The sequence below is a fragment of the Crocuta crocuta genome, unplaced genomic scaffold (assembly GCF_008692635.1).
Source record: "Crocuta crocuta isolate KB4526 unplaced genomic scaffold, BGI_CrCroc_1.0 scaffold11, whole genome shotgun sequence".
NCBI classification, from domain to species: Eukaryota; Metazoa; Chordata; class Mammalia; order Carnivora; family Hyaenidae; genus Crocuta; species Crocuta crocuta.
The window spans coordinates 6,962,120-6,984,673 of NW_027528624.1; the positions used below are offsets into that span (position 1 = coordinate 6,962,120).

At 40.0% G+C, this 22,554-nt stretch overlaps 1 protein-coding gene and 1 pseudogene across 2 annotated transcripts in view; one reads left to right on the top strand and one right to left on the bottom strand.

The window, feature by feature from the left end:
* The window catches only part of PRKN (parkin RBR E3 ubiquitin protein ligase), a 1,321,737-nt gene that overhangs the window by 664,937 nt on the left and 634,246 nt on the right, over window positions 1-22,554 (bottom strand). For both annotated transcript variants that reach the window (XM_077755151.1, XM_077755149.1), the window contains exon 5: window positions 11,899-11,982. In XM_077755151.1, the coding sequence (XP_077611277.1) occupies window positions 11,899-11,982 (84 nt within the window). The remainder of the gene's footprint in view (window positions 1-11,898; window positions 11,983-22,554) is intronic.
* On the top strand, window positions 3,777-8,321 carry LOC144224197 (cytochrome c pseudogene; annotated as a pseudogene).

Consider the following 22,554-nt stretch of genomic DNA (forward strand, 5'->3'; position numbering starts at 1 on the left):
GAGGGAAGAGGCCCTATTCTCACAGCTCGCTAAGAAACCCTTCATTACCACAAAAGCACTACTAAGCCAGAGGGTTTTACCGGGAGAGAGGGGGGATGTTTGATGAACAGGGATACTTGTTTTTAAGTTATAATTTGCAATTCAGAAATAACACCCAGAGAGTAAGACTTCTGGGCATGTCTTAGCCTTCATGTGTGCAACTAACTAAAACACATACACCAGTGCATGGACAAACACAAATATGTTTGTGGTTTAAGGGAGCATACATAAAATATATATACAAAGATTTACACAGAAAATTTAAAGTCTAATGTAATGTCCAAAGTTGATTTAATTTTACTCGTGGAGAAAATCCCAAGTGATTTTTGTTCCTCTTTAAATCTCAAGCATATATACCCTCTGAGCTGACTAGAATTCTTTTTATAAAAAGGTAAGATGCCTTTCAGAACTAACGCTAGGGTCTTTCCTTAGATAACAGCAATTAGTGTTAAAACTGAATTAGGTACAGATTTCTCTGTCTAAAGTGTAGGTAGGATCATTTATATCTGTACTCCTAAAAACCAAGGTTAGATTTCACTGCTACTTAAAATGATGTAGTTAGATTATCTTTAAGTATATAAATATTAATTATAAATACATTAGGGACCCTGCTTTTTTGAATTTTAAGTATATGGATATTTTACTCGAGTGATAGAAATTTAACGTTTCATGAGAATATATTATTTACTGTATAAAATACTGTCAAAAACTTAAAACACCCTGCAAATTTAAGTAAGAGAAGCTACTTAAAATGAGTATCTTCTCACCTCCTTAAGAAATAAACATCACACACAGTGCTTTAGAAAATACAGGAGGCTATATTTAGCTGCATTGTAAAAATGTAATTCACAAAATAGGTATTAAGAAAAAGAATGAACTAAATTTCGCACACTAAGTACTCTGCCAGCCACTAGTATAATTATAAAAAAAAAAGCGTGCATGCCTCCAATTCCTTTATTTAACCAGCATTTAGTGTTCACTAAACATGAGAGAAAAATTAGTTGGATATGACAATTTCTTTTTCTACCTTTTTAAACAATATGTTTAAATCATTTTACTCTCTCTTATAAAATAATCCCTTACGTTCCTAAATATTCCTTTTAAATTCTAATTTAATAACATCCCTCAAGATTTGATATGTGGTGTATTTTCATTGTTTGTTGCTTTCATATTTCCATTTGGTTTTTTTATTGACAAAGATAATTGAATTTCCATGTTTCAGAGATTTTTATGGTTATGCTTTTGTAAGTGTTATTTAAATGCCTTAATGCTCCAAAACATGATCAATTGTTGAAATGTTCCATATAAGCTTTAAAAAAGGAGGTGTTCTCTGGGTGTTGGGTGCAGTGCTCACAATGCAATACTGGTTACCGGCTGGACTGATCTGCCACATACTTCCTGATTATGCTGCTGGAGCTCCTAAATCATTGGAGGTTAATGTTACTATGTCCTGCCCTTGTGCCCTATTTATTCATATCCTTGGTTGATCCTGACAATTTATCCTTAACATATTTTGAGTCCATGTTACTAAGATCATACAATTTTTAAACTGCTATATCTTTTCTGGGTTATTGAAACTTTTACCAAAACCTAGTTTTAATAATGCTTCTCAAAATTTTTAATAACGTACAGCTGCTGTGTAGTACCCAGTCACTCCACTGCACCCAACCATGCATTAGCAGCCACCATTGCATTCAGGGGTCAGGCTTGTGCCTCAGGCCATCCCAGCACACAGCCCCTAGCCACCACAGTGCTTTGGGAGATGTGGCATAGGACTAGTGGCCCAGTGCAAATTTTCCTATCACTACTGCCCTGTTCCCAACTTCCCTGGCCCACCGGGGTCCCACTAGCACCACACCTTCAGAGCTGGCCCACTGGGGTCCCACTAACACCACAAGGAGAATGAAGAGCTCACAATAGGGAGAAAGTCAGTGAATGTGACTGCATTGAAAGGAAAAGTGAGTCAGACACAACAGTAGAGCATCAGCAACACATATAGGATACTCTCCTGAAGTGCCAGGTTCTGGTGAACAGGGACACTACACTGCAGGGCACTCCAGAACCTCTTCAAAAAGTCACCGATTTCAATTGCAGAAGAAATAGTTGACTTTTTTAGTACCCAGAAAAAGACATGGGGAGACAGACAAAATGAGGAGACAGAAATTTATCCCAAATGAAAGAACAAGACAAGACCATAGCCAGAGATCTAAGCAAAACAGATATAAGGAATATGTCTAACAGAGAATTTAAGATAATAAGCGAACTCACTGGATTTGAGAAGAGAGTGGAATAATGAGTGAGATTCTTAACAGGGCAATAAGGAATAACAGAACATAGATAAAGGGCTCAATAGATTAAATAAAAAACACACTTGATGAAATGAACAGCAAGATGGAAGAAGCAGAGTAATGAATTAGTGATCTAGAAAACAGTAATGGAAAGTAAACAAGCTGAGCAAAGAAAGAGGAAAAAAATATGCAAAATGAGATAGACTTAGGGAATTCAGTGATTCTGTTAAATGTAATAACATTCATAGTATAGCAGTTCTAGAAGAAGAAGAGAGAGAAAGGGGGACAGAAATTTAATTTGAAGGAATAATAGTTGAAAAAGTCCCTAAGGAAGGAAACAGATATACAGATTTAGGAGGCACAAAGAACTCCTGCCAATATCAACAAAAGCAGACCCACACCAAGACATGTTGTAATTAAATTGGCAAAACATGATAATAAAGAAAAAAATAATTTAAAAGAGATAAGACAAAAGAAGTCAGTAACTTACAAGGGAAAACCCATAAAGGTAGCAGAAATTTTTCAATAGAAACTTTGCAAGCAGAAGGAAGTGGTAGGATATATTCACAGTGCTGAAATGGAAAAATGTGCAGCCAAGAAAGAATATTCTATCCAGGAAGGCTATCATTCAGAATAAAAGGAGAGATAAAGAGTTCACAGAAAAACAAAAACTAAAGGGGTTCATGACGACTAAATCAGCCCAGCAAGAAATATTAAAAGGAACTCTTTGAGTGGAAAGACCAAGGACAGACCAAAAGTGACGATGTAAAGGTAGTAAACACAAAAAAGTAAAAATACATATTTTTGTAGGAAATCAGTTGAGTAACTCACAAAAGAAATACACACAGAATGTGGGGAGGGGAGGATAAATGAATGGGTTTAAACTTAAATGACCATCAACTTAATATAGACTGCTCTACGCAGAAGATGCTATACACAAACCTAATGGTAACCATATATCAAAAACCAGTAACAAATATGGAAAGTATAAAGAAGGAAATACAAATATATCTCTAAAGAAAATCATCAAAACATGAAAGCCAAGAGAGAATCAGAGGAAATCTTCAGAAACAACTACAAAACAAGTAATAAAATGGCAATACATATCAATAATTACTTTGAATGTAAATGGTCTAAATGCTCCAATCCAAGGACTTAAGGAGACAGGGTGGATTAAAACAAAACAAAACAACAAGAGACTCACTTCAAACCTAAAGACACCATCAGATTAAAAGTGAGGGGATGCAGAAACCATCTATCATGCAAATGAATCTCTAAAGAAAGCTGGAGTAGCAATATGTATATTGGACAAAAAGGACTTTAAAGCAAAGATTCTAACAACAAAGAAGGACACTCTATAATAGTAAAGGAGAAAATCCAGAGACAGCAGGACATCTGGATTGTGAGCGGGCATCTTTGTTTCACGCAGGACCAAAAAGCAATTTAAAAATGGGTGATGTTGAAAACGGCAAGAAGATTTTTGTTCATAAGTGTGCCCAGTGCCATACCATGGAAAAGAGAAGCAAGCAAAATACTGGGGCAAATTTCCATGGTCTATTTGGGTGAAAGACAGATCAAACCCCTGGATTTTCTTACATGGATACCAACAAGAACAAAGGCATCACTCGGAGAGAGGAGACACTGATGGAGAGTATTTGGAGAATCCCAAGAGGCACATTCCTGGAACAAAAAATGATCTTCATTGGCATTAAGAAGTAAGGGGGGAGAGTAGACTTGATAGCTTTTCTCAAAAAACTACTAAGGAGTATAGTTGACCACTGCTTTATGTATTACAAAACAAAAATATGTCATGACTTTTTTATGTGTACCATATTTAAATTGATCTCATACGCCAGAAGTCAGATCATGGATGGCTGATAGAATATTTCTTTTTTACCGTCCTGATTTAAAAAAGATTGGCTTGTGGTTAAATGAATACGATCAGCATTTCGAACTTTGAAAGTAATTCTGGTGCATCAAGTGCTGTCATTGTCTTCCCCTTCAAAAAATATGATTGGGATTGATCGTAATGTTCAGCTTCTCACAAAGATGGTAAATGCCATCTTTAAACTTACAAGAGATTGGTTTTATATTTAGATTTACATAATTAGTTATATTAATATGTTTAAATTCTAAGGTTGAAGGGTCACTCTATCAGAATTAAAAGATTCAGCTATGTTTCAAGTTGTGTTTGTTAGCCTATTAATGGCAAGGACTGAAGATAAGCTGCCAACATCCACTTTATCTTTTTAGTTTTAACTATGCCAATTTATTTAAAGTTCCCTGCATTTAAAATGTTGCCTTTTGCTTAAAGAAAGGCATTTTTGTGTGGTTTATGTATAATATTAAATAAAGAATGTTAACACTTCTCAAAAAAAAAAAATAAAGGGGAAAAACCAACAAGAAGATATGACAATTATAAATACTTGTGCACCCAATGTAGAGGTACCCAAATACATAAAACAGTTAATAACAAACATAAAGGAACTAATTAGTAACAATACAATAGTAGTTGGGACTTTAACACCCACTCAATGGACAGATCATCTATACAGAAAATCCAAAAGGAAACAATGGCTTCAAATGACATACTGGAACAGATGGATTTAACAGATGGGTTTACTAAAAAATAATAGAACAAATCATTGGAACCAGGAATGAATTCTTTGAAAAAAATCAATAATATTGATAAACCTCTAACCAGACTCATCAGAATAAAAAAGAAAGAACACAAATAAATAAAATCACAAATGAGGGGAGGAAATTACAACTAACAACACAGAAATACAATTATCAGAGAATATCAGAAAACTATATGCCAACAAATTGGTAAACCTAGAAGAAATGGATACATTCCTAGAGACATATAAGCTATTATAACTAAACCAGAAAGTAATAGGAAACTTGAACAAAACAAAAGTCATCAAAGAAATTAAATCAGTAATCAAAAAACCCCTAACAAATAAATGTCCATGACCAGATGGCATCACAGGCAAATTCCACAAAACACTTAATGAAGAGTTAATACCTATTCTTCTCAAACTATTCCCAAAACATAGAAAAGGAAGGAAACGTTTATCAAATTAATTCTATGAAGCAGGTATTACCCTCATACCAAAATCAGATAAATATTCCACTAAAAAAGAGATCTACAGGCCAATATCTTTGATGAACACAGATGCAAAAAAACCTCAACAAAATACTAGCAAACTGAATTGAAGAATATATTTAAAAAATTATTCACCATAATCAAATGGGGCTTATACTGTTTGCTAGGATGGTTCAATATTCACAAATCAATCAACTTGAAAGATCACATCAATAAGAGAAAGGATAAGAACCATATGATTATTTCAATAGCTGCAGAAAAAGTATTTGTCAAACATCCATTCGTGATAAACCCTCAACAAAGTAGGTTTAGAGGGAACACACCTCACCGTATTAAAGGTCATCTATGAAAAACCCACAGCTAACATGATCCTCAGTGGAGAAAAATAGAACAAGAACAAGAAACAAGAACAAGAACAAGAAAAGGATGTTCATTCTCACTACTTTTATTCAGTATAGCCACAGCAATCAGACAATGAAAAGAAATAAAAGCATCCAAATCATTAAGGAAGAAGTAAAACTGTCACTATTTGCAGGTGACATGACACTATATACAGAAAACCTAGAAGATTCCACCAAAAAACTACTAGAATTGATTCACAAATTCAGGAAAGTTGTAGGATAAAAATCAATGTACAGAAATCTGCTGTATTTCAATACACCAATAATAAAACAGCAGAAAGAGAAATTAAGAAAACAATCCCATTGACAGTTTCACCAAAAATAGTAAGATACCTAGGAATAAATCTAACCAAAGATGTGGAAGACTTGTACTCTGAAAACTATAAAACACTGATGAAAGGAATTGAAGATGACACAAAGAAATGAAAAGATAGTCCCTGCTCATGGATTGGAAAAACAATTATTATTAAATTGTCTTTACTATCCAAGGCAAGCTACATATTTAATGCAATCCCTATCAAAATACTGACAGCATTTTTCACAGAACAAGAGCAAACAATTCTAAAGTCTGTATGAAACCACTAATAGCTAGAATACACTAATAGCCAGAAACCCTTAATAGCAGAATACACTAATAGCAAAAGCAATCTTGAAAAAGCAGAGCAAGGCTGGAGGCATCACAATTCCAGACATCAAGATATATTACAAAGCTGTAGTGATCAGAACAGTATGGTACTGGCACAAAAAAAGACACACAGACTAATGCAGTAGAATAAAAGCCCAGAAATAAACCCACTGGGTTTATTCACTCAAAGAATACAAAAACACTGACTCAAAAAAATTATATGTACCCCTATATTTATAGCAGCATTATTTATAATAGCCAACATATGGAAGCAACCGAAGTGTTCGCTGATTGATAAATAGGTTAAAAAGATGTAGTACAGATATACAATAAAATATTATTCAGCCATAAAAAATGAAATCTTGCCATTTTCAAGGACATGGATGGATCTATAGAGTATAATGCTTAACTACCTAAGTCAATTAGAGAAAGACAAATACTATATGATTTCAGTCATATGTGGAAGTAAAGAAACAAAACTAAGGAGCAAAGGGAAAAGAGAGAGGGAGGGAGGGAGATTGAGAGAGTGAGAGAAATCAAGAAACAGATTGGTTTTTTTTTTAATGTTTTATTTATTTCTGAGAGAGAGAGACAGCATGAGCAGGGGAGGGTCACAGAGAGAGAGGGAGACATGGAATCTGAAACAGGCTCCAGGCTCTGAGCTAGCTGTCAGCACAGGTCTCAAACCCATGAACCATAAGATCATGACCAGAGCCGAAGTCAGATGCCCAACTGACTGAGCCACCCAGGCGCCCAAGAAACAGATTCTTAACTACAGAGGAGAAACTGATGGTTACTAGAGGGGAGGTGGGGGGGTACGGAGGAAATAGGTGATGGGGATAAGGGAGTGTACTTATGATAAGCACTGGGTGCTGTATGGAGGTGTTGGAATACTATATTGTAAAGTAATATAACACTGAAAGTAATATAACACTGTATGTTAACTAACTGAAACTAAAATAAAAACTTATAAAATGAAAAACTGAAAGTAATATAACACCGTATGTTAACTAACTGAAATTAAAATAAAAACTTAAAAAAATGAAAAAATGAAAATTTTTAATAATGTTGTTTCCCCCAAAACTGATTTGATATGCAATTAAAACGGTTTCAAAAGCTGCCCTTTGGTTAATATTTGCCTGGTATGTCATTGTTCATTCTTTAACCCTCAGTGCTTTTGTTCTTATATTTTAGGTATATCTTGTGTCCCACATAAATCTGAATTTCCTTTTTTTTTTTTAAATTTATTTCTAGGAGAGAGAGAGACAGTGTGAGCAGGGGAGGGTCAGAGAGAGAGGGAGTCACAGACTGAAACAGGCTCCAGGCTCTGAGCTGGCAGTCAGCACAGAGCCCGACGCGGGGCTCGAACCCACGAACCGCAAGATCATGACCCAAGTGAAAGTCGGACGCTTAACCGACTAAGCCACCCAGGCGCCCCTGAATTTCCTTTTTTTAATCCAGTCTTATAATTTTTGTCTTTTAACCTTTGATTAGCACATTTGCATATTATTTTGTCACTGTTGTATTTGGTTTTATTCTATCATTGTGTGTGTGTGTGTGTGTGTGTGTGTGCACACACACTTCTTATTTGTCCTACTTGTCTCTACTTTACTCTCTTTCTTTTTTAAAACAAATTTGACATGTGAATTTTATTTCAATCTCCTGGATAATTTTCCTAGGCAATTCAACCGTGTTTTTAGTCTAAAGGATTTGATGCTAAGCACCGGTCTGAGAAGATCACTGGACCAAGCACCACTTCCCATGACATTACATGGGGCAGCTTCCCAGGAGGCCCCCAGACCAAGGCTCCAATGATGGCCATGGAAATGCCGGTGTTGGCTGGGACCGATGACCTTTGAGGGCGTGGTCATGTGCCTGTCCTGGGAGAAGAGGGGCTCCTGGATAAGGGCCCTGGGGCATCTATGCTGTGTGCCCTGCACAACTTTGCTTGCTCCCACTGGGACTTGAGGCCTCCAACCCCAAATGGTCCCACAACAAGGGGTGGGGAGGAGGCCTGGGTGCTGGACAGTAAGGACTTGACCTGGCCCAGCCATATGAGACTCAGCCTTGAACCTTCAAATTCAAGGTGTTTAGGAAAGCCTTCTGAGAAAAGCAGCCCTTATTTACCACCTGAAAATTCACAGGAGCACAACCCCACACGGTCAGGAGTGTGAGGTGTCCTCAGAAGTCACACAGCAAAGAAAAGCCTTCTGTGTGCAACACCAGTGAGGGAGCCTTCATTTGAAATGCCTTCCTTGTCTGGCACCAGAAGGTTTCAAGCACAGAGAGGTGTTTGAGTGCAATGAGTATAAGAGAGCCAAAGCTCCCACCTCCTTCCCGAAGTCCTCAGTATAGAAAGACCTCGGAGCGGGAGAGCCTTCCTCTATAGCTCCTGTGACCAGAAGGTTACATGCTGGTCAGGATTTACGAGTGTGGTCAATGTGGCATGCTTCCCATGGAAGAGATACACTTGGTGGTTCACATCAGAGAAGGTCTTTGGCCGAGGGGAAGCGGGAACTCCCTCAGCATACCTGTCTCCTTGCTCTGGAGAAATGCATTCACACCTGAATGGAACCAGAGGAGAACAGCCTTTGGAAGAAAGCCTTCAGTCATAATTCAACTCTATGCACCAGAGTCACAGAGGGGAGAGACTACCAGAGCCATTTGTGTGCAAGCCTGCAGGGGCTGTGCTGCATTCCCTGTCTTCCCTGGGCAGAGCTGTGTGATCCCCAGAGCCTACAACAGAAGCCACCTCCTCTCCATCCTGCCTGCAGATATAGAGAAGCCACCCATATCATCAAAGACCCCCCATGCCTGATTAGGCACAGAACTCACAGGTGGCCAAGGAGACCTGAGGGGTATCTGTTGGCAGCTTTTGAGCAATGCTCCCTTGCTTCATGGAATTTTTTTTTAAGTAGGGTTCATGCCCAGCATGGAGCCCAACATAGGGTTTCAACTCACAACCCTGAGATCAAGACCTGAGTTGAGATCAAGAGTCAGAAGCTTAACCAACTGAGCCATGCAGGCACCCCAGGATTTTTTTTAAGTCTATAGGTGACAGCTGTGATGGCTTGTGAATCAAGCCCCATCCTGGACACACTTCCTCAGTATGCCCTGCACCATGTAATAATAAAGCCTTCACCGGAAGTCACATTTCACTATGGGCGTCCTATGCGGCTGGGTGAAAGTAGAAATGAATGGCTTCCAGCTGCAGTGGGTGAAGCCGCACAGCCAGCAGCACTTGCCTCAAGGCACCGTGGAGCAGGCTCATGGACACGGTTCCTCAGAGGGTACCCGAAGCACATGGAAGGGGTCTGCGGACAGAACTTCTTATCTGGAATTCAGAGTTAATTGTGAGTCTAGACCTCACCCTGGGTTGGGGGCAATGTCTGCAATCCTAGAGTGGTCTGGAAGGGTTCTCTCCCTCTTGGGAGTCTGCATTTTCCCGAGATCTGGTCTGCGGTGAGCCCGTGGGCAGGCAGCAGAGCAGAGCATGTGGTAAGGAGCACCGGTCAGAGTGAGCTGGGGGCCAGCACAGATCACCTCTCCAGGAAGCTGGCGCCTTCCTCTCCGGGGGACCTCACAAGGCTTTCATGTCTTACGGGTCCTGGCTCTTTGTATGATTCTGTGGCTTCATCTCCCAACTTGAAGAAGCCCTAACCTCAGCTGTGGCCTCCCAGGTACATCTGCCCACCTGAGGCTCTAACCCCCAATCATCAGTAGTTACAGCCAAGGTGGCAGCTGCTTCAGCTGATGCAGGTTCCCCTCTGGGGTCCAGCTTTGTCTTCATTTTGACATAAACATTTTTCCTTATTATGTTGTCAGTGCAGCTATTCTTTTAAAAATACATGTTTGTAACTGAAGCTAATATTTTTCGATGGTGGGTACTGAAAGGATTTTTAATGACACTAGTTCACGGTACTGTCAGACACAGAGTGGCAACATACTTAATTTACCCTGAATTCTGTGTATTGATGTCGAAGGTAAGTGAAATAAGCAACAAGCAAAGGAAATGATTCTCAGTCTCACCCAACACTGTTACTCCCTTTGGCTGATCTGAAGCTAAACCCTTAAAGATGCAAGAGCGTCTATTCTGCTGTGACTGAGCCCTGCCAATTAATATCAAGGTCCATGAGAGGCAGTCAGACTGTCAGGGATTGAAGTGGACCTCATATTACTGTAAAGGTGATATGGAGACCACAGTGTTAGACCTAACAGATGACACATGTATGCATATAAAGATGAACGGATGGATGGATGGATGGCGATATAAATACTATTACATGTAACAGTAACAAAGAAATACTATGTACTGTAATATGCACATTGCATTTGTATGCATACATGTATATCTAATTATATTTAAGAATTCTGCCCCATAAATATATACACTCTAATTTCATCCCAGTAGTAAACTTACAAGAGTGTATTATGCCTTGGTACCTGTGAGTGACACACAAGGCATTATTTTTCTCCAGGAGTTGCATTAATAAAAATCTGTTCGTGGTCCTCAGCCCTGTTCGATGGAGAGTGATTGCTCGGGCTTCTCGCCACTTCCCTGGTGCTTTGCAATCACCCTGCAGATCGGAGGGAGAAGACACGCCTAATAGCTCTAGCTCAAACACTGTACCTGTTGCTATTGACAGACTTTGTTCCTCAGAGAAGATATTAACTGCCAGCTGGCTGTGACAGTTTGTGAACTAACATTGACATTTGTGTTGGCACCATAACAGTATTTACAGCTCAGGAGATATATAAAATCAGATTAGAATAGATCCAGGAAATTTCTGAGGCAGAAAGTAAAACAAGACACAAATTACAAACTTGATCGGGATATAAAATTATTTAGAAAATTGTTTCAGTACTCAGGGTCTCTTTCGAGAAATACCTGCTCTATGTAAAACATCAAGAAATGTCCCAGGTTTGCAAAGAGAAGAGGGATGGCAGAGGACAGAAGATGGTAATTCAACTGTATAGCTGTTCATCCAAACTAGATTTTCTAATAGCCCACTGTGTCAGAAAAAGAAAGGTAGAGAGAGAAGAAGAAAGAAAACAGTTTTGAATGATGTGGGAATATAAATACAAAATATCACAGCGCTGGCACAAAGATTAACCTTATATCTTTGTTATTTTCTTTTGCTAGGCTCTGAAGTGGCTCTTCTTCATATTCCATGAATATCACTTTGTACGGAGTTTAAACTGACATATTTCAACATCGTCACCGAAAGTGGTTAAGCCTCTAAGAAAATGACACTGGAAGGCAATGGGAAAGGTACAATTTGGTGTGGAATGATAAGTGCTTTGAATCTGAGAACACTTTTGCTGGATACTGTCAGATGGAAGAAAAGTTAGTTAGCATTCGTATCTCTATTCTCCTTTCCTACTATACCCTGAAGATGTCATAATGAAAGAAAATGGACTTAACCGGGTACTTACGGCTGTAGTCCCAGGACAACTTGCAGTTTGACATTCACCAGTCATCCGGTTTGGGACTAAGACATCGTCCCAGCAAGATGGACCCTTTGAGAAAAACAAACATGTACTCAGTGCATGAAATAGTAAACAAATGTACTCCCTACGTTTTCTAAAATCTGTTTATACTATAAAATGATCATGAATAGTAAGGGATAGTTCAATGATTTTTGAAATGTAATCCACAGAACATGGCAGTTCTCAAGATCCTTTTGGGGGATCTGGTGGATCACGACTATCGTCATAAATACACTAAGATGATCTTTAGCGTATTGATCCAAACGTGTAGTACATTCACATGTAGTCGGCTCCCCACTATGGTTAATTCAATGGTTTGGAAATGTAACTACTTTTCTTAAGTTCGCTGCAATGTCAAATGGTGACTTTTACATGAAAACACCCATGCGATTACACTGGAAAGGAGTCATCGGGGGCAGTCGTGGACCACGTGGTGGCATTCCAGGAAGGGCCACCTGTCACAGCCGGCAGGCTGAGCAGACACTTTTACCTCCTCCCTCTCCGAGGCACTGTGAAAACTGCGTTTAAAAATTAGCATGGCGTAAACCCATAGTACCACGGAGAACAGGAGACAGAGCCTTGGTTGAGAAGGGATTTCCATGCATTTCGGGAAATCTGCAGCAGGCTCTAGGAGAGGAGGGCCCCCCTCGGACCACAGCGAGTCTGAAGGCTCAAGAAGAAGGCATGGACCACAACAGAGTGATGCCTGGAGCAGCCCACAGGGAGACAGTGAGAATTTTCATAAATGGAAGATCCTAAAATCTTCTAGAGAGAAAGGTCAGATCTCATAACCAGGCGCAAAAATCGAAATAGAATTTCGAAGCAGCACAAATACCTTTAAAGATCAGCAGAAAGGTTTTTCAACCTAAAATTCTCTACCTAACTGAATTGTCAACTAGGTGGGAGAATGGTGAGGAGTGACTTGGGGATGCACGGACTTGCCGAGGGTTCTTGTGTGGTGGGCGGTCTCAGAGGTCAGGGGAACGTCAGACAGCTTGAGGGAAGGCGGGGAGAGGCCCAGCCTTGGCCTCCTCCAGTGTGTGGTTCTGCTCAAGAGCCAGGTGACAGAAGGGTGGTGTCTCTGTGGCCGTTGGCAGGGAAGAAGGACAGACGGGTGGTGTCGCTGGCTGTGGTGATGACGGGACTTCCAGCAGACCTGTTACAGGGCCTATGCCAGCCAGGCAGAGTGAGGTTAGGGCCGAGGGCGAGCTGCTCTGGGGAGTTTAGTCCCAGAGACATTGGGGTTGCGCCAGAAGTTTACGTGAGCAGAGAAACTGGTCACCACCAGTCAGCACCAGGACCACCTTGCTCCACGAGCCAGACAAACAGCCTCCTGGCCACGGTGCTGCACAAACCAGTGAAAATTCAGAGAGCATGGAAGGATCTCAGCCATTCCCATATCTCCATGAGTGCTCGCTTCCCCTCCCCCTGCACAGCACACGTACACACACCCCTAGGTGCACCAAGCACACACACCCACATGCACACACATCACATACTCTCACGCGCATGGATACCATACACTTTCACCCACTCAAATGTGCACACACACAATCACACCACAGACCACACACAGGTGCAGCAGACACATGCAGACACAGGCCCTTACACACGCATCCACACAACTTAGAGGAAAACAAGGGAGAGCACAGGGAATCTGGGAGATTGAGCATCTACCTTAATGATACTAAGCCAAACTTCTTAGTATCAGAGGCCATTTGAACCAAATCTCGAAAGGAGCTACATTCTGGAGTCACAGATCATTACACTAAAAGCCACTGCTTCAACCAGAAGGTTGTAAGTGACTGCAGTAAAGCCTGAGACTCGCTGTCCTCAGGGAGGCCACTTCCGCGGTGGCTCAGGGCTGGCTTCTGGGAAATTGCATTTGGGGAGTGTTCCCATTCCCTTGTTGACACAGAGGATTTGTCGCGTCACAAACGTCTGTAGGAACAGCCTGGTTTGTGGTGAATGCCTTACCCCTGTCTGTCTGGGATCGTGGTCTGTGCTAGGGAGGGGTGTACAACGACGAGCCTCCAGTAAAACCCGGGTGTTGGGTGAACGAGCACGTCCTGTGTGGTTGGGCTGGGAGACGGCTCTTGGAAACTTGCCTGTGGTTTCCTCCAGACTTCACACCACATGCCTTTTCCATCTGCTACTGTGCATCCTGTTGGCGGGATGAAACTCACTCTTGTGTAGGACGATGCACTGAGTCCTGCAAGCCCTTCCAGTGATTCACCGAACCATCTTAGGGACCCTCGACACAATGACATGGATTCATCATCAAGAGCATGTACTCACACCTCCATGGAAGGGTCAGAGTTCATGATGAAGATCACACCCATTATAATGAATAAGCAATTTCATTTCCTTTGCACCTCTAAGCGTAATGTATGCATCTAAAATCCACTGTGGTCATGGTGATGTAAACATTCACTTGACTTTCAACCTTACAATCATACTATTGAAAATGGGCAGAGGGTTGAAATTATGGTTATGGAGCCAAACACACGTCATGCAGCTTGAACAATGTAAACGTAGAAACAAAGGTGGAGCTGAGAGAGGAGGGGAAATGGGGGATTAATATCCTCACCTTACAAGATGTTGCTTTTTTATTATAAGGCCACCTGTATATTTGATTTTTAAACATAGTCATGTAATCATTCAATCAAAATGACACATGTATCAAAGTAAAAGAGAGATGAAGAAGTGACACCAAGAACCTGATCACATTTATCAGCCTTGCTTTTCCAACTTGACATAAGAAATTCAGTGCAGGCGAGGGGCGGGCGTCTGGGTGGCTTAGTCGGTTAAGCGTCCGACTTTCGCTTAGGTCATGATCTCGTGGTTCGTGGGTTCGAGCCCCGCGTCGGGCTCTGTGCTGACTGCCAGCTCAGAGNTCAGCCAAGGACCTATCTTGGCAGGTTATGTTTGCTTGTTAATCTATTTCTCTGTAGGATACTCCATGGATACTAGGAATTTGTTTTCTTTCATTTTTTAAAAAAATGTTTATTTATTTATTTTGAGAGACAGAGTACAAACAGGGAAGTGGCATAGAGAGAGGGAGAGAGAGAATCCCAAGCAGGCTCCATGCTGTCAGATGCAGGGCTCAGTCCCACAAACTGTGAGATCATGACCAGATCCAAGATCAAGAGTGGAACACTTGACCAACTGAACCACCCAGGTAGTTTCTTTCTTTTATAGAGGACTAGGAAAATTTTAGAGTCAAATCTGTGGCTCAGCTGTGGAAACTTTACATAACTTATAATAAATACTAGGTTTACTAATATTAACCTTGCTTTCATATTATTTTCCTTAATTGATTTTCCTTGGACCTCTTTCCTCAGCTTATTTAGTTTTTCTTGTTTTTAGCCACAACGTATTACCGAAAACTTGTCAAATCCTTCTGAAGTGAGGAAGGGTGTAATGAAATAATTGTGAGGGTTTCATGGCTTTCCCCTTTTAACTCTCCAAAATTCCTGGCCACTTCTAACAAGAACAGCGTCTTGTGTCTCTTCCATCTAGGGCAGTAGCCACCCGTTCTTAGAATACAGCAGTCCTTGACGGGACAGTAACAGGAAGTACTGATCACACGCTGTGGCTGGTGGAGACCGACAATGAACTGAGGCATGCTTGTGGTTTGGAAAAGTCCCTGGTTGCAAAGGAAATCCATTTCATAGTGGATAACCATTAACTAAACATGGAGATGTTGCTTCCTGGCTCTATCAACAAGGAGTGGTTCCTTTTGAGGCTGGTTCGGTAAGAAGCACCAACCTACTTAGAGCACGTACAATGGTAAGAGATAAACCTAACATGGGCACAGCCTGGAGATGGAGGGCTAATACAGGGGTTAGGTCCCATTTGCCTTTCTCAGCCCAGAGTAAGATTCCCTGCTGCAAAGTCTAGGATGGAACGAAATTGTGTGTAATACGGATATTCTTTTCATGCCTTAATATTTCAAAGTCCAAAAAGCAATGAAGACATTTATGTAACAATTCCTATAGTTATCATATAAGGTACTACTTTATCTGATAAATCCTCATTTTGTACGAGGAAACTGTAGGAAGCCCATTCACAATATTCTTCTTGATCTCTAACCATAGCCAGATAATGTAAGAAATAAAACCAATAGGATTCCAATGACTATGGGAATTCAGTGTAATGAAATCAATGTATTCGTTTATCCACACTTCTCATAGCACTGGTATTGAATGCTATTGCTGTACCCATCCTGAAAATAGAAACCAGTGTTCCAGTGAATTTATGCCAGTACAAAACATTCAATACTGCTCCTTTCGAGTCTTAGGAAATATAAAATGTTAATTGGTTCATCATTGCATACTGTGTTTTAACAGATGCATGATTAAGGCATTTATTATTAATGGTCTTTATACAGGGGTACAAAGGTCTCCAGGCAGACTACAAGATGTAAAGGGGACCACATATCCCAAGGCAGCCCTGCCAAGGAGAGAACCCACCCCCCCCAATATGTTTCATCTCTCAAATGTAAAGAATTGGAAAAAGACATCTGAAAAAAAAATGTCAGAACGGTGGTGAAATACATGTCTTAATAAAGAATCATTTGGCTGCTGTTTACAAAAGTTCCTCCTATTTTTGCTCAACATTGATTATACAATCAAGAGAATGCATAAATTATTTGAGCATCTATCTTGGGGGCTGGAGGGAGCAAACTGCGGCCTGCTGACTGAATCCGGCCCAGGGTTTGTTTTTACACAGCAAAAACAGTGGTTTTAAATTTTTAAACGGTTAGAAAGCACAGAAAGAAGAGTGCAGCAAGGCATGTGAAGAGTAAGTGACATTCAGGTTTCCGTGTCTGCACATGAACTTGATCAGAACACGGCCGTGGTGGATCATGTGCGTATTGTCTATGCACTGCAAAAGCAGAACTGCGTTGTTTCAACACGGTGGAAATACCTACTAAAATACCTACTATTTTCGTCCTTTATGGAGAACATTTGTTTGCCCATCATTGACCTAGGGTAAATGAAATTTTCCAGGTTCATATTGGAAAACACTTTAAAAAAAAAAAAGAAAAAAACATTGCAGCAGCATTTTGGCCATCATAGAATCTCACTAGTTTGTAGCAACAGCTGCATCCCGGGTCTCAAGTGAAAAATTACTTCAATTAAAACCTTAGAGCCATTGGCCTGTGGAATCCACGTGTGTTGTTAGGATACAGAGATTCACGTTGTTGGAATAAGTAAAAGAGTGGAAGGGGCACCTGGGTGGCTCAGTCGGTTAAGCGTCTGACTTCGTCTCAGGTCATGATCTCACTGGTTCGTGGGTTCGAGCCCCACATCGGGCTCTGTGCTGACAGCTCAGAGCCTGGAGCCTGTTTCAGATTCTGTATCTCCCTCTCTCTCTGACCATCTCCTGCTCATGTTCTCACGTTTTCTTCCTCTCTCTCAGGAATAAATAAAACATTAAAAATTAAAAAAAAAAAGAGTAGAAGACTCAATGAGAGATGACATTTGGGGATTTTTCCTGCCAGTATCACCAACCAACAGAAAATCATAAACTGGGATATCATTTAAGCACATCTATATGGTGCATGTAAATCAGAAATTCAGCAAAAAGGACTCAATGGCATGAAAAGCAAGTGTTTAAATCTGTAAAATACAAGTCTTAAAATTTACTTTTAAAAATTGTAGGACTAATGTACAAGTCATTTTTGCTATGTCTTGCATGTCTAATCAAGTGGAAAACTGAAGTACTTCATTAGCTAACTCTTATCCAAATATCACTCTGACCCAGACTCAGACAAACTGCGAAAGCAAAAGAGGTCATTTTCCAGCCCCCTGAATTATCTAAATAAATTCTATAGCCTGCTTTTCATAGGTGGGCATATCCACTGCTGTTTAAAAAAATTGTAAATCCTGGGGTGCCTGGGTGACTCAGTCAGGTAAGTGTACGACTTCAGTTCAGTCCATGATCTCATGGTTCATGTGCTCGAGCCCCACATTAGGCTCACTGCTGTCAGCCTGTCAGCGCAGAGCCTGGATCCTGCTTCAGATTCTGTGTCTCCCTCTCTGCCTCTCTCCTACTTGTGCTCTGTCTCTCAAAAACAAATAAATGTTAATTTTTTAAAAAAAATTGCAAATCCTGTATTCCAAAATGTTACTAAGACGTCTTGGTGTTTCCAGTTTTTAAAAGCGGTTATTTTAGGGGCGGCTGGGTGGCTTGGTCGGTTAAGCGTCTGACTTTCGCTTAGGTCATGATCTCGCGGTTCGTGGGTTGGAGCCCCGAGTCAGGCTCTGTGCTGACTGCCAGCTCAGAGCCTGGAGCCTGTTTCAGAGTCTGTGACTCCCTCTCTCTCTGACCCTCCCCTGCTCATGCTGTCTCTCTCTCTCTCCTAGAAGTAAATAAAACATTTTTTAAAAAAATAAAATAAAAACGGTTATTTTACTAGTACTTTTACTTAAACTATGCTTTTACTGATTATTTCAAGTTATCAATTGTGTTGCATTTGGTGTATCCTATTGATTGGTGCTACAAACATTTAAGTCATATAATTAAACTTGAAAGGTTAAAATAACCTTGAGAATTATACTTGTAATATAGTACTGTGACAACAAAACTGTCCTCAAAACTGCTAGAATCAGGGACACCTGGGTGGCTCAGTTGGTTATATGTCCAACTTTAGCTCAGGTCATGATCTTGTGGTTTGTGGGTTCAAGCTGTGCTGACAGATCAGAGCCTGGAGCCTGCTTCAGATTCTCTGTCTCTCTGTCTCTCTCTCCTTCTCTCTGCCCCTCTCCCAGTCACACTCTGTCTCTCTCTCAAAAATAAATAAACATTAAAAAAAAAAAAAAACCCAACCCTGCTACACTCAGAACCTCCTTCCTTTCTTTTCCCCTGTGCCTGCAACAAAAAATGATACCAGGAAGAAGCTTCAAAGTTCACTGACCTGTTGGATTCCAATCCACCAATTGTTAGCTATGGACTCCACCTTTTCCAAACCTCTTCTGAAAAGCAAGGGGTCAAATACCTCCTTCACTGGGCTTTCATGAATACTAAACAAAACAGCTACTTTAATATTTGCCAGTCCCCTGGCTGCCTGGGTGGCTCAATTGGTTAAGCGTCCAAGTAACTGACTTTTGGTTTCGGCTCAGGCCATGATCTCACGGTTCGTGAGTTCGAGCCCCGTATCAGGCTCTGGGCTGACAGTGTGGAGCCTGCATGGGATTCGCTGTCTCTGTCTCTCTCTGCCCCTCCCCTGCCTGCTCTCTATCTCTCTCTTCCAAAATAAATAAATGTTTAAAAAAGTTTTGCCCAGTGCCTGACGCATGCTGACTTGCTGAAAAATGACAACTGTTACAAGTAGTATTCCTTCATTCTCAAAATAGAAGTCCCTGAGTAGGGTTCTTTTTAATTTAGTAGACAGATAAGCAGTAATTGGCCAGTTCCAAGACATCTGACTCAGCCCAGCGCCTTTTACATTTTTTACTTTTTCTCGATTTCCCTGTTACCCAGCCATTCCCCAGGGATTATGTCACTTTCCAGAACATGTGGCTTGTAGCTCTTTTAAAGCATATATTTCTACCCATAGAGCAAACATGGTTCTGCATCTTCCTCCACTGGATTTAAGGGTCCTACGCTTCTCCAAAGTCTAAGCGTGGTGCTGTGACTAGAGCCAAGGCCCCAGACTGCAGTCATTAAATAGCAAACAGGGAAAATCACAGAGAAAAAAATCTTTTGAACCAAAATAGTCATCTACTCAACAAATATTTATTGAACATTCCTTAAAACCTGATAATACAGTCATGGAAAGGAGAGAAGTATCCTTTATCCCATAGATTATATGGAGTAGCTACCAAAGCCAATGTGACAAATGAACTGAGCAGCCGTTTTTCAAGCAAATGATATTTTTTAAAATGCCCGTAGCAAATACTGTGATACGTAAAAGAACCGGGACCCACACACCCTCCTGGTACAAATGTAAAATGGCACAACCCCTTTGGAAACCTTCAGGCATTTTTGATAAAGTTAGACATATAACTGAAAATGATCTGACCATTTCATTTTTGCATATTTACCCAACATAAATGAAATTATGAGTTTGCACAAAGATTGTATACAAATTCTCCTAATAGTTTTATTCATAACAGTCACCAACTGGAGACCACCCAAACATGTGTGAAAATATGAATGGGTAGATAAAATGTGGTATGTCCATCCAATGGAATATGATTCAGCAATAAGCATCATGTTACTTAAACATGTAACATGGATTATTCTCAAAATTATGTGAGTAAAGGAAGCAAAACATGCAATAGAATATGCTACATGTTCCCACTTATATAAAATGCAAACCAATCTAAAGTAGTAAGCAAATCAGTGCTTTGGGGTGGGACAGAGCATGGAATGAGCTACATAAGAGCACGAGGAATGTTTGGGGGAGTTTTATGGACTGAATTGCGTCCCCTCAAAATTTACATGTCAAAGTCCTAACTCCCCTGCAGAATGTGACTGTATTTGGAAATAGGGTTTTTAAAGAGGCAATAATTTAAAATGAGGTCATTAGGGTGGGTCCTAGTCAACATTACTGTTGTCTTTATAAGAGGAGTTAGGACATGGACACTCACAGAGGAAAGGCCAGGTGAAGACACATGGAGAAGACAACCCATCCACAAACCAACGAGAGATGGCTCCGAAGAAACTAACCTCACCAGCACCTTGATCTTGGACTTCCAGCCTCCAGAATTGTGAGTAAATAAATTTATGCTGTTTAAATTACCCAGTTAGTGGTACTTTGTTATGGCAACCCTAGCAAGCTAATGTGAGGGTTAACAGAAATGCTTTCTATCTTAATTGTAGCGGTGGTTTTATGGGATTATACATTTGTCAGAAATCCTCAGATTGTACCCTTTAAATAGAGGCAGTTTATCTTACACAAATTATTTCTCAGTAAAGCGAAAAGGAAAGGGAAAAAAATAACAGAGATGTGCCAGTGGAATTCAATGCAGGAAAGTTAGGGAGAATCTTTGTATCAAATGGTACTTGAACAACTGAGTATCAATATCTACATCCATTCCTCACTCCATACAAATTCTAGAAGAAAACAAATGAGGACATCTTTACAATCTTGGAACAGACAGAAATTTCTTATATGGACACAGAAAGCTCTAACGATAAATGAAGACATTTATAAATTGAACTTCAAGGAATATTAAAAACTTCTGCTCATCAAAAGACACTATTAAACATGAATATACATTCCACAGACTGGGGAGAATGTTTGCAATGCATGTATCTGTCAAATATTTCATTTCCAGAATAGATAAAGAACTTTGAAAAGTCAACGCTATAGAGGCAAATAGCTCAATTCAAAACCAAACAGAAGACTTGAACAGGCTATGCACAAAATAAGACATGCAAATGGTCATATAAAAGATTACCAACTTCATTAATAACAAGGGAAATACAAATTAAGATCACAAGATACAATTTCATTTGATTTAACTCATAGTGGTAGAAAAAGGCTGAAAATACTAAATGTTGGTAAAAAGATTATAGTGATAGAAATCAGGAAATGATTGCCTTTGGGATAAGGGAGTTAGTGAATGGAAACTTCTGGAAATGTTCTATATTTTGATTGGAATGATAGGTACATACATGTATATAACTGTCAAAACTCACAGAACTAAACCCTTAAAATATGTGCATGTTATTGAACGTAACATATTTCATGAGTTAAAACAATGAATCAACAAATATTTTTGAAGCCCTAATTCTCAGTAGCTCTGCAACCTTGGGGAGGTCCCTTAACCTCTCAGGGATCACCTAGCCAAGGCTAAATTGGGCAAGTTAGACTAGGGGAGCCTGGGTGGCTCAGTCAGTTGACTGTCTGACTCTTGATTTCAGCTCAGGTCATAATCTCATGGTCATGAGATAGAGCCCTGTGTGTGACTCCATATGGGACTTGGGGCCTGTTTAAGATTCTCTCTCTCACCCTCCCTCCCTCCCTCTCTCTCTCTCTGCTCCTCCCCACTGTCAAAACAAACAAATAAACAAACGATAAACAAACAATTAAATAAATGCATGTTAGAGTAGTGCCAGGCACATATTAGGTTCTTAATTAATGTTAACCATTTCCAACTAACAATTCAGCATCTAGACAAGGGGCAAGGTAATTAGGAGTGATAGCCAGTATGGTTTATGTAACAAACTATGTAATGAAATTATTTTCCCTTAAAAAAAGACATCTTTATTTCTTCAGTGATTTTCCCTTGTAGCCTTTGGAGACAATAGTCTATAACTTTTCATAGGCTCATGCAAGCCACTGTCAATCAAAAGACTAACCAGCTCTATGGCTTTGAACTGGTTATTTCCATTCACCATCAGGCTACAGAATTCCTGAAGTCATGGACTGTGTCCAACTTATATCTACATGCTTTGTTATGCATAGCAAAACGTAGTGAATAATCAAAAATACCATAATTGAATCAGGCTTTTCTTATCTGTAAAGCTATAAAAATGAAAGATGTGTGCTTCCTAAAGTTGTTTCGTGTTTTCTTTTTAAACAGAACACAGTCCTTAACTGAAATGGTCTATAGAATACAAAAGTATAAAACAAATAAAGTA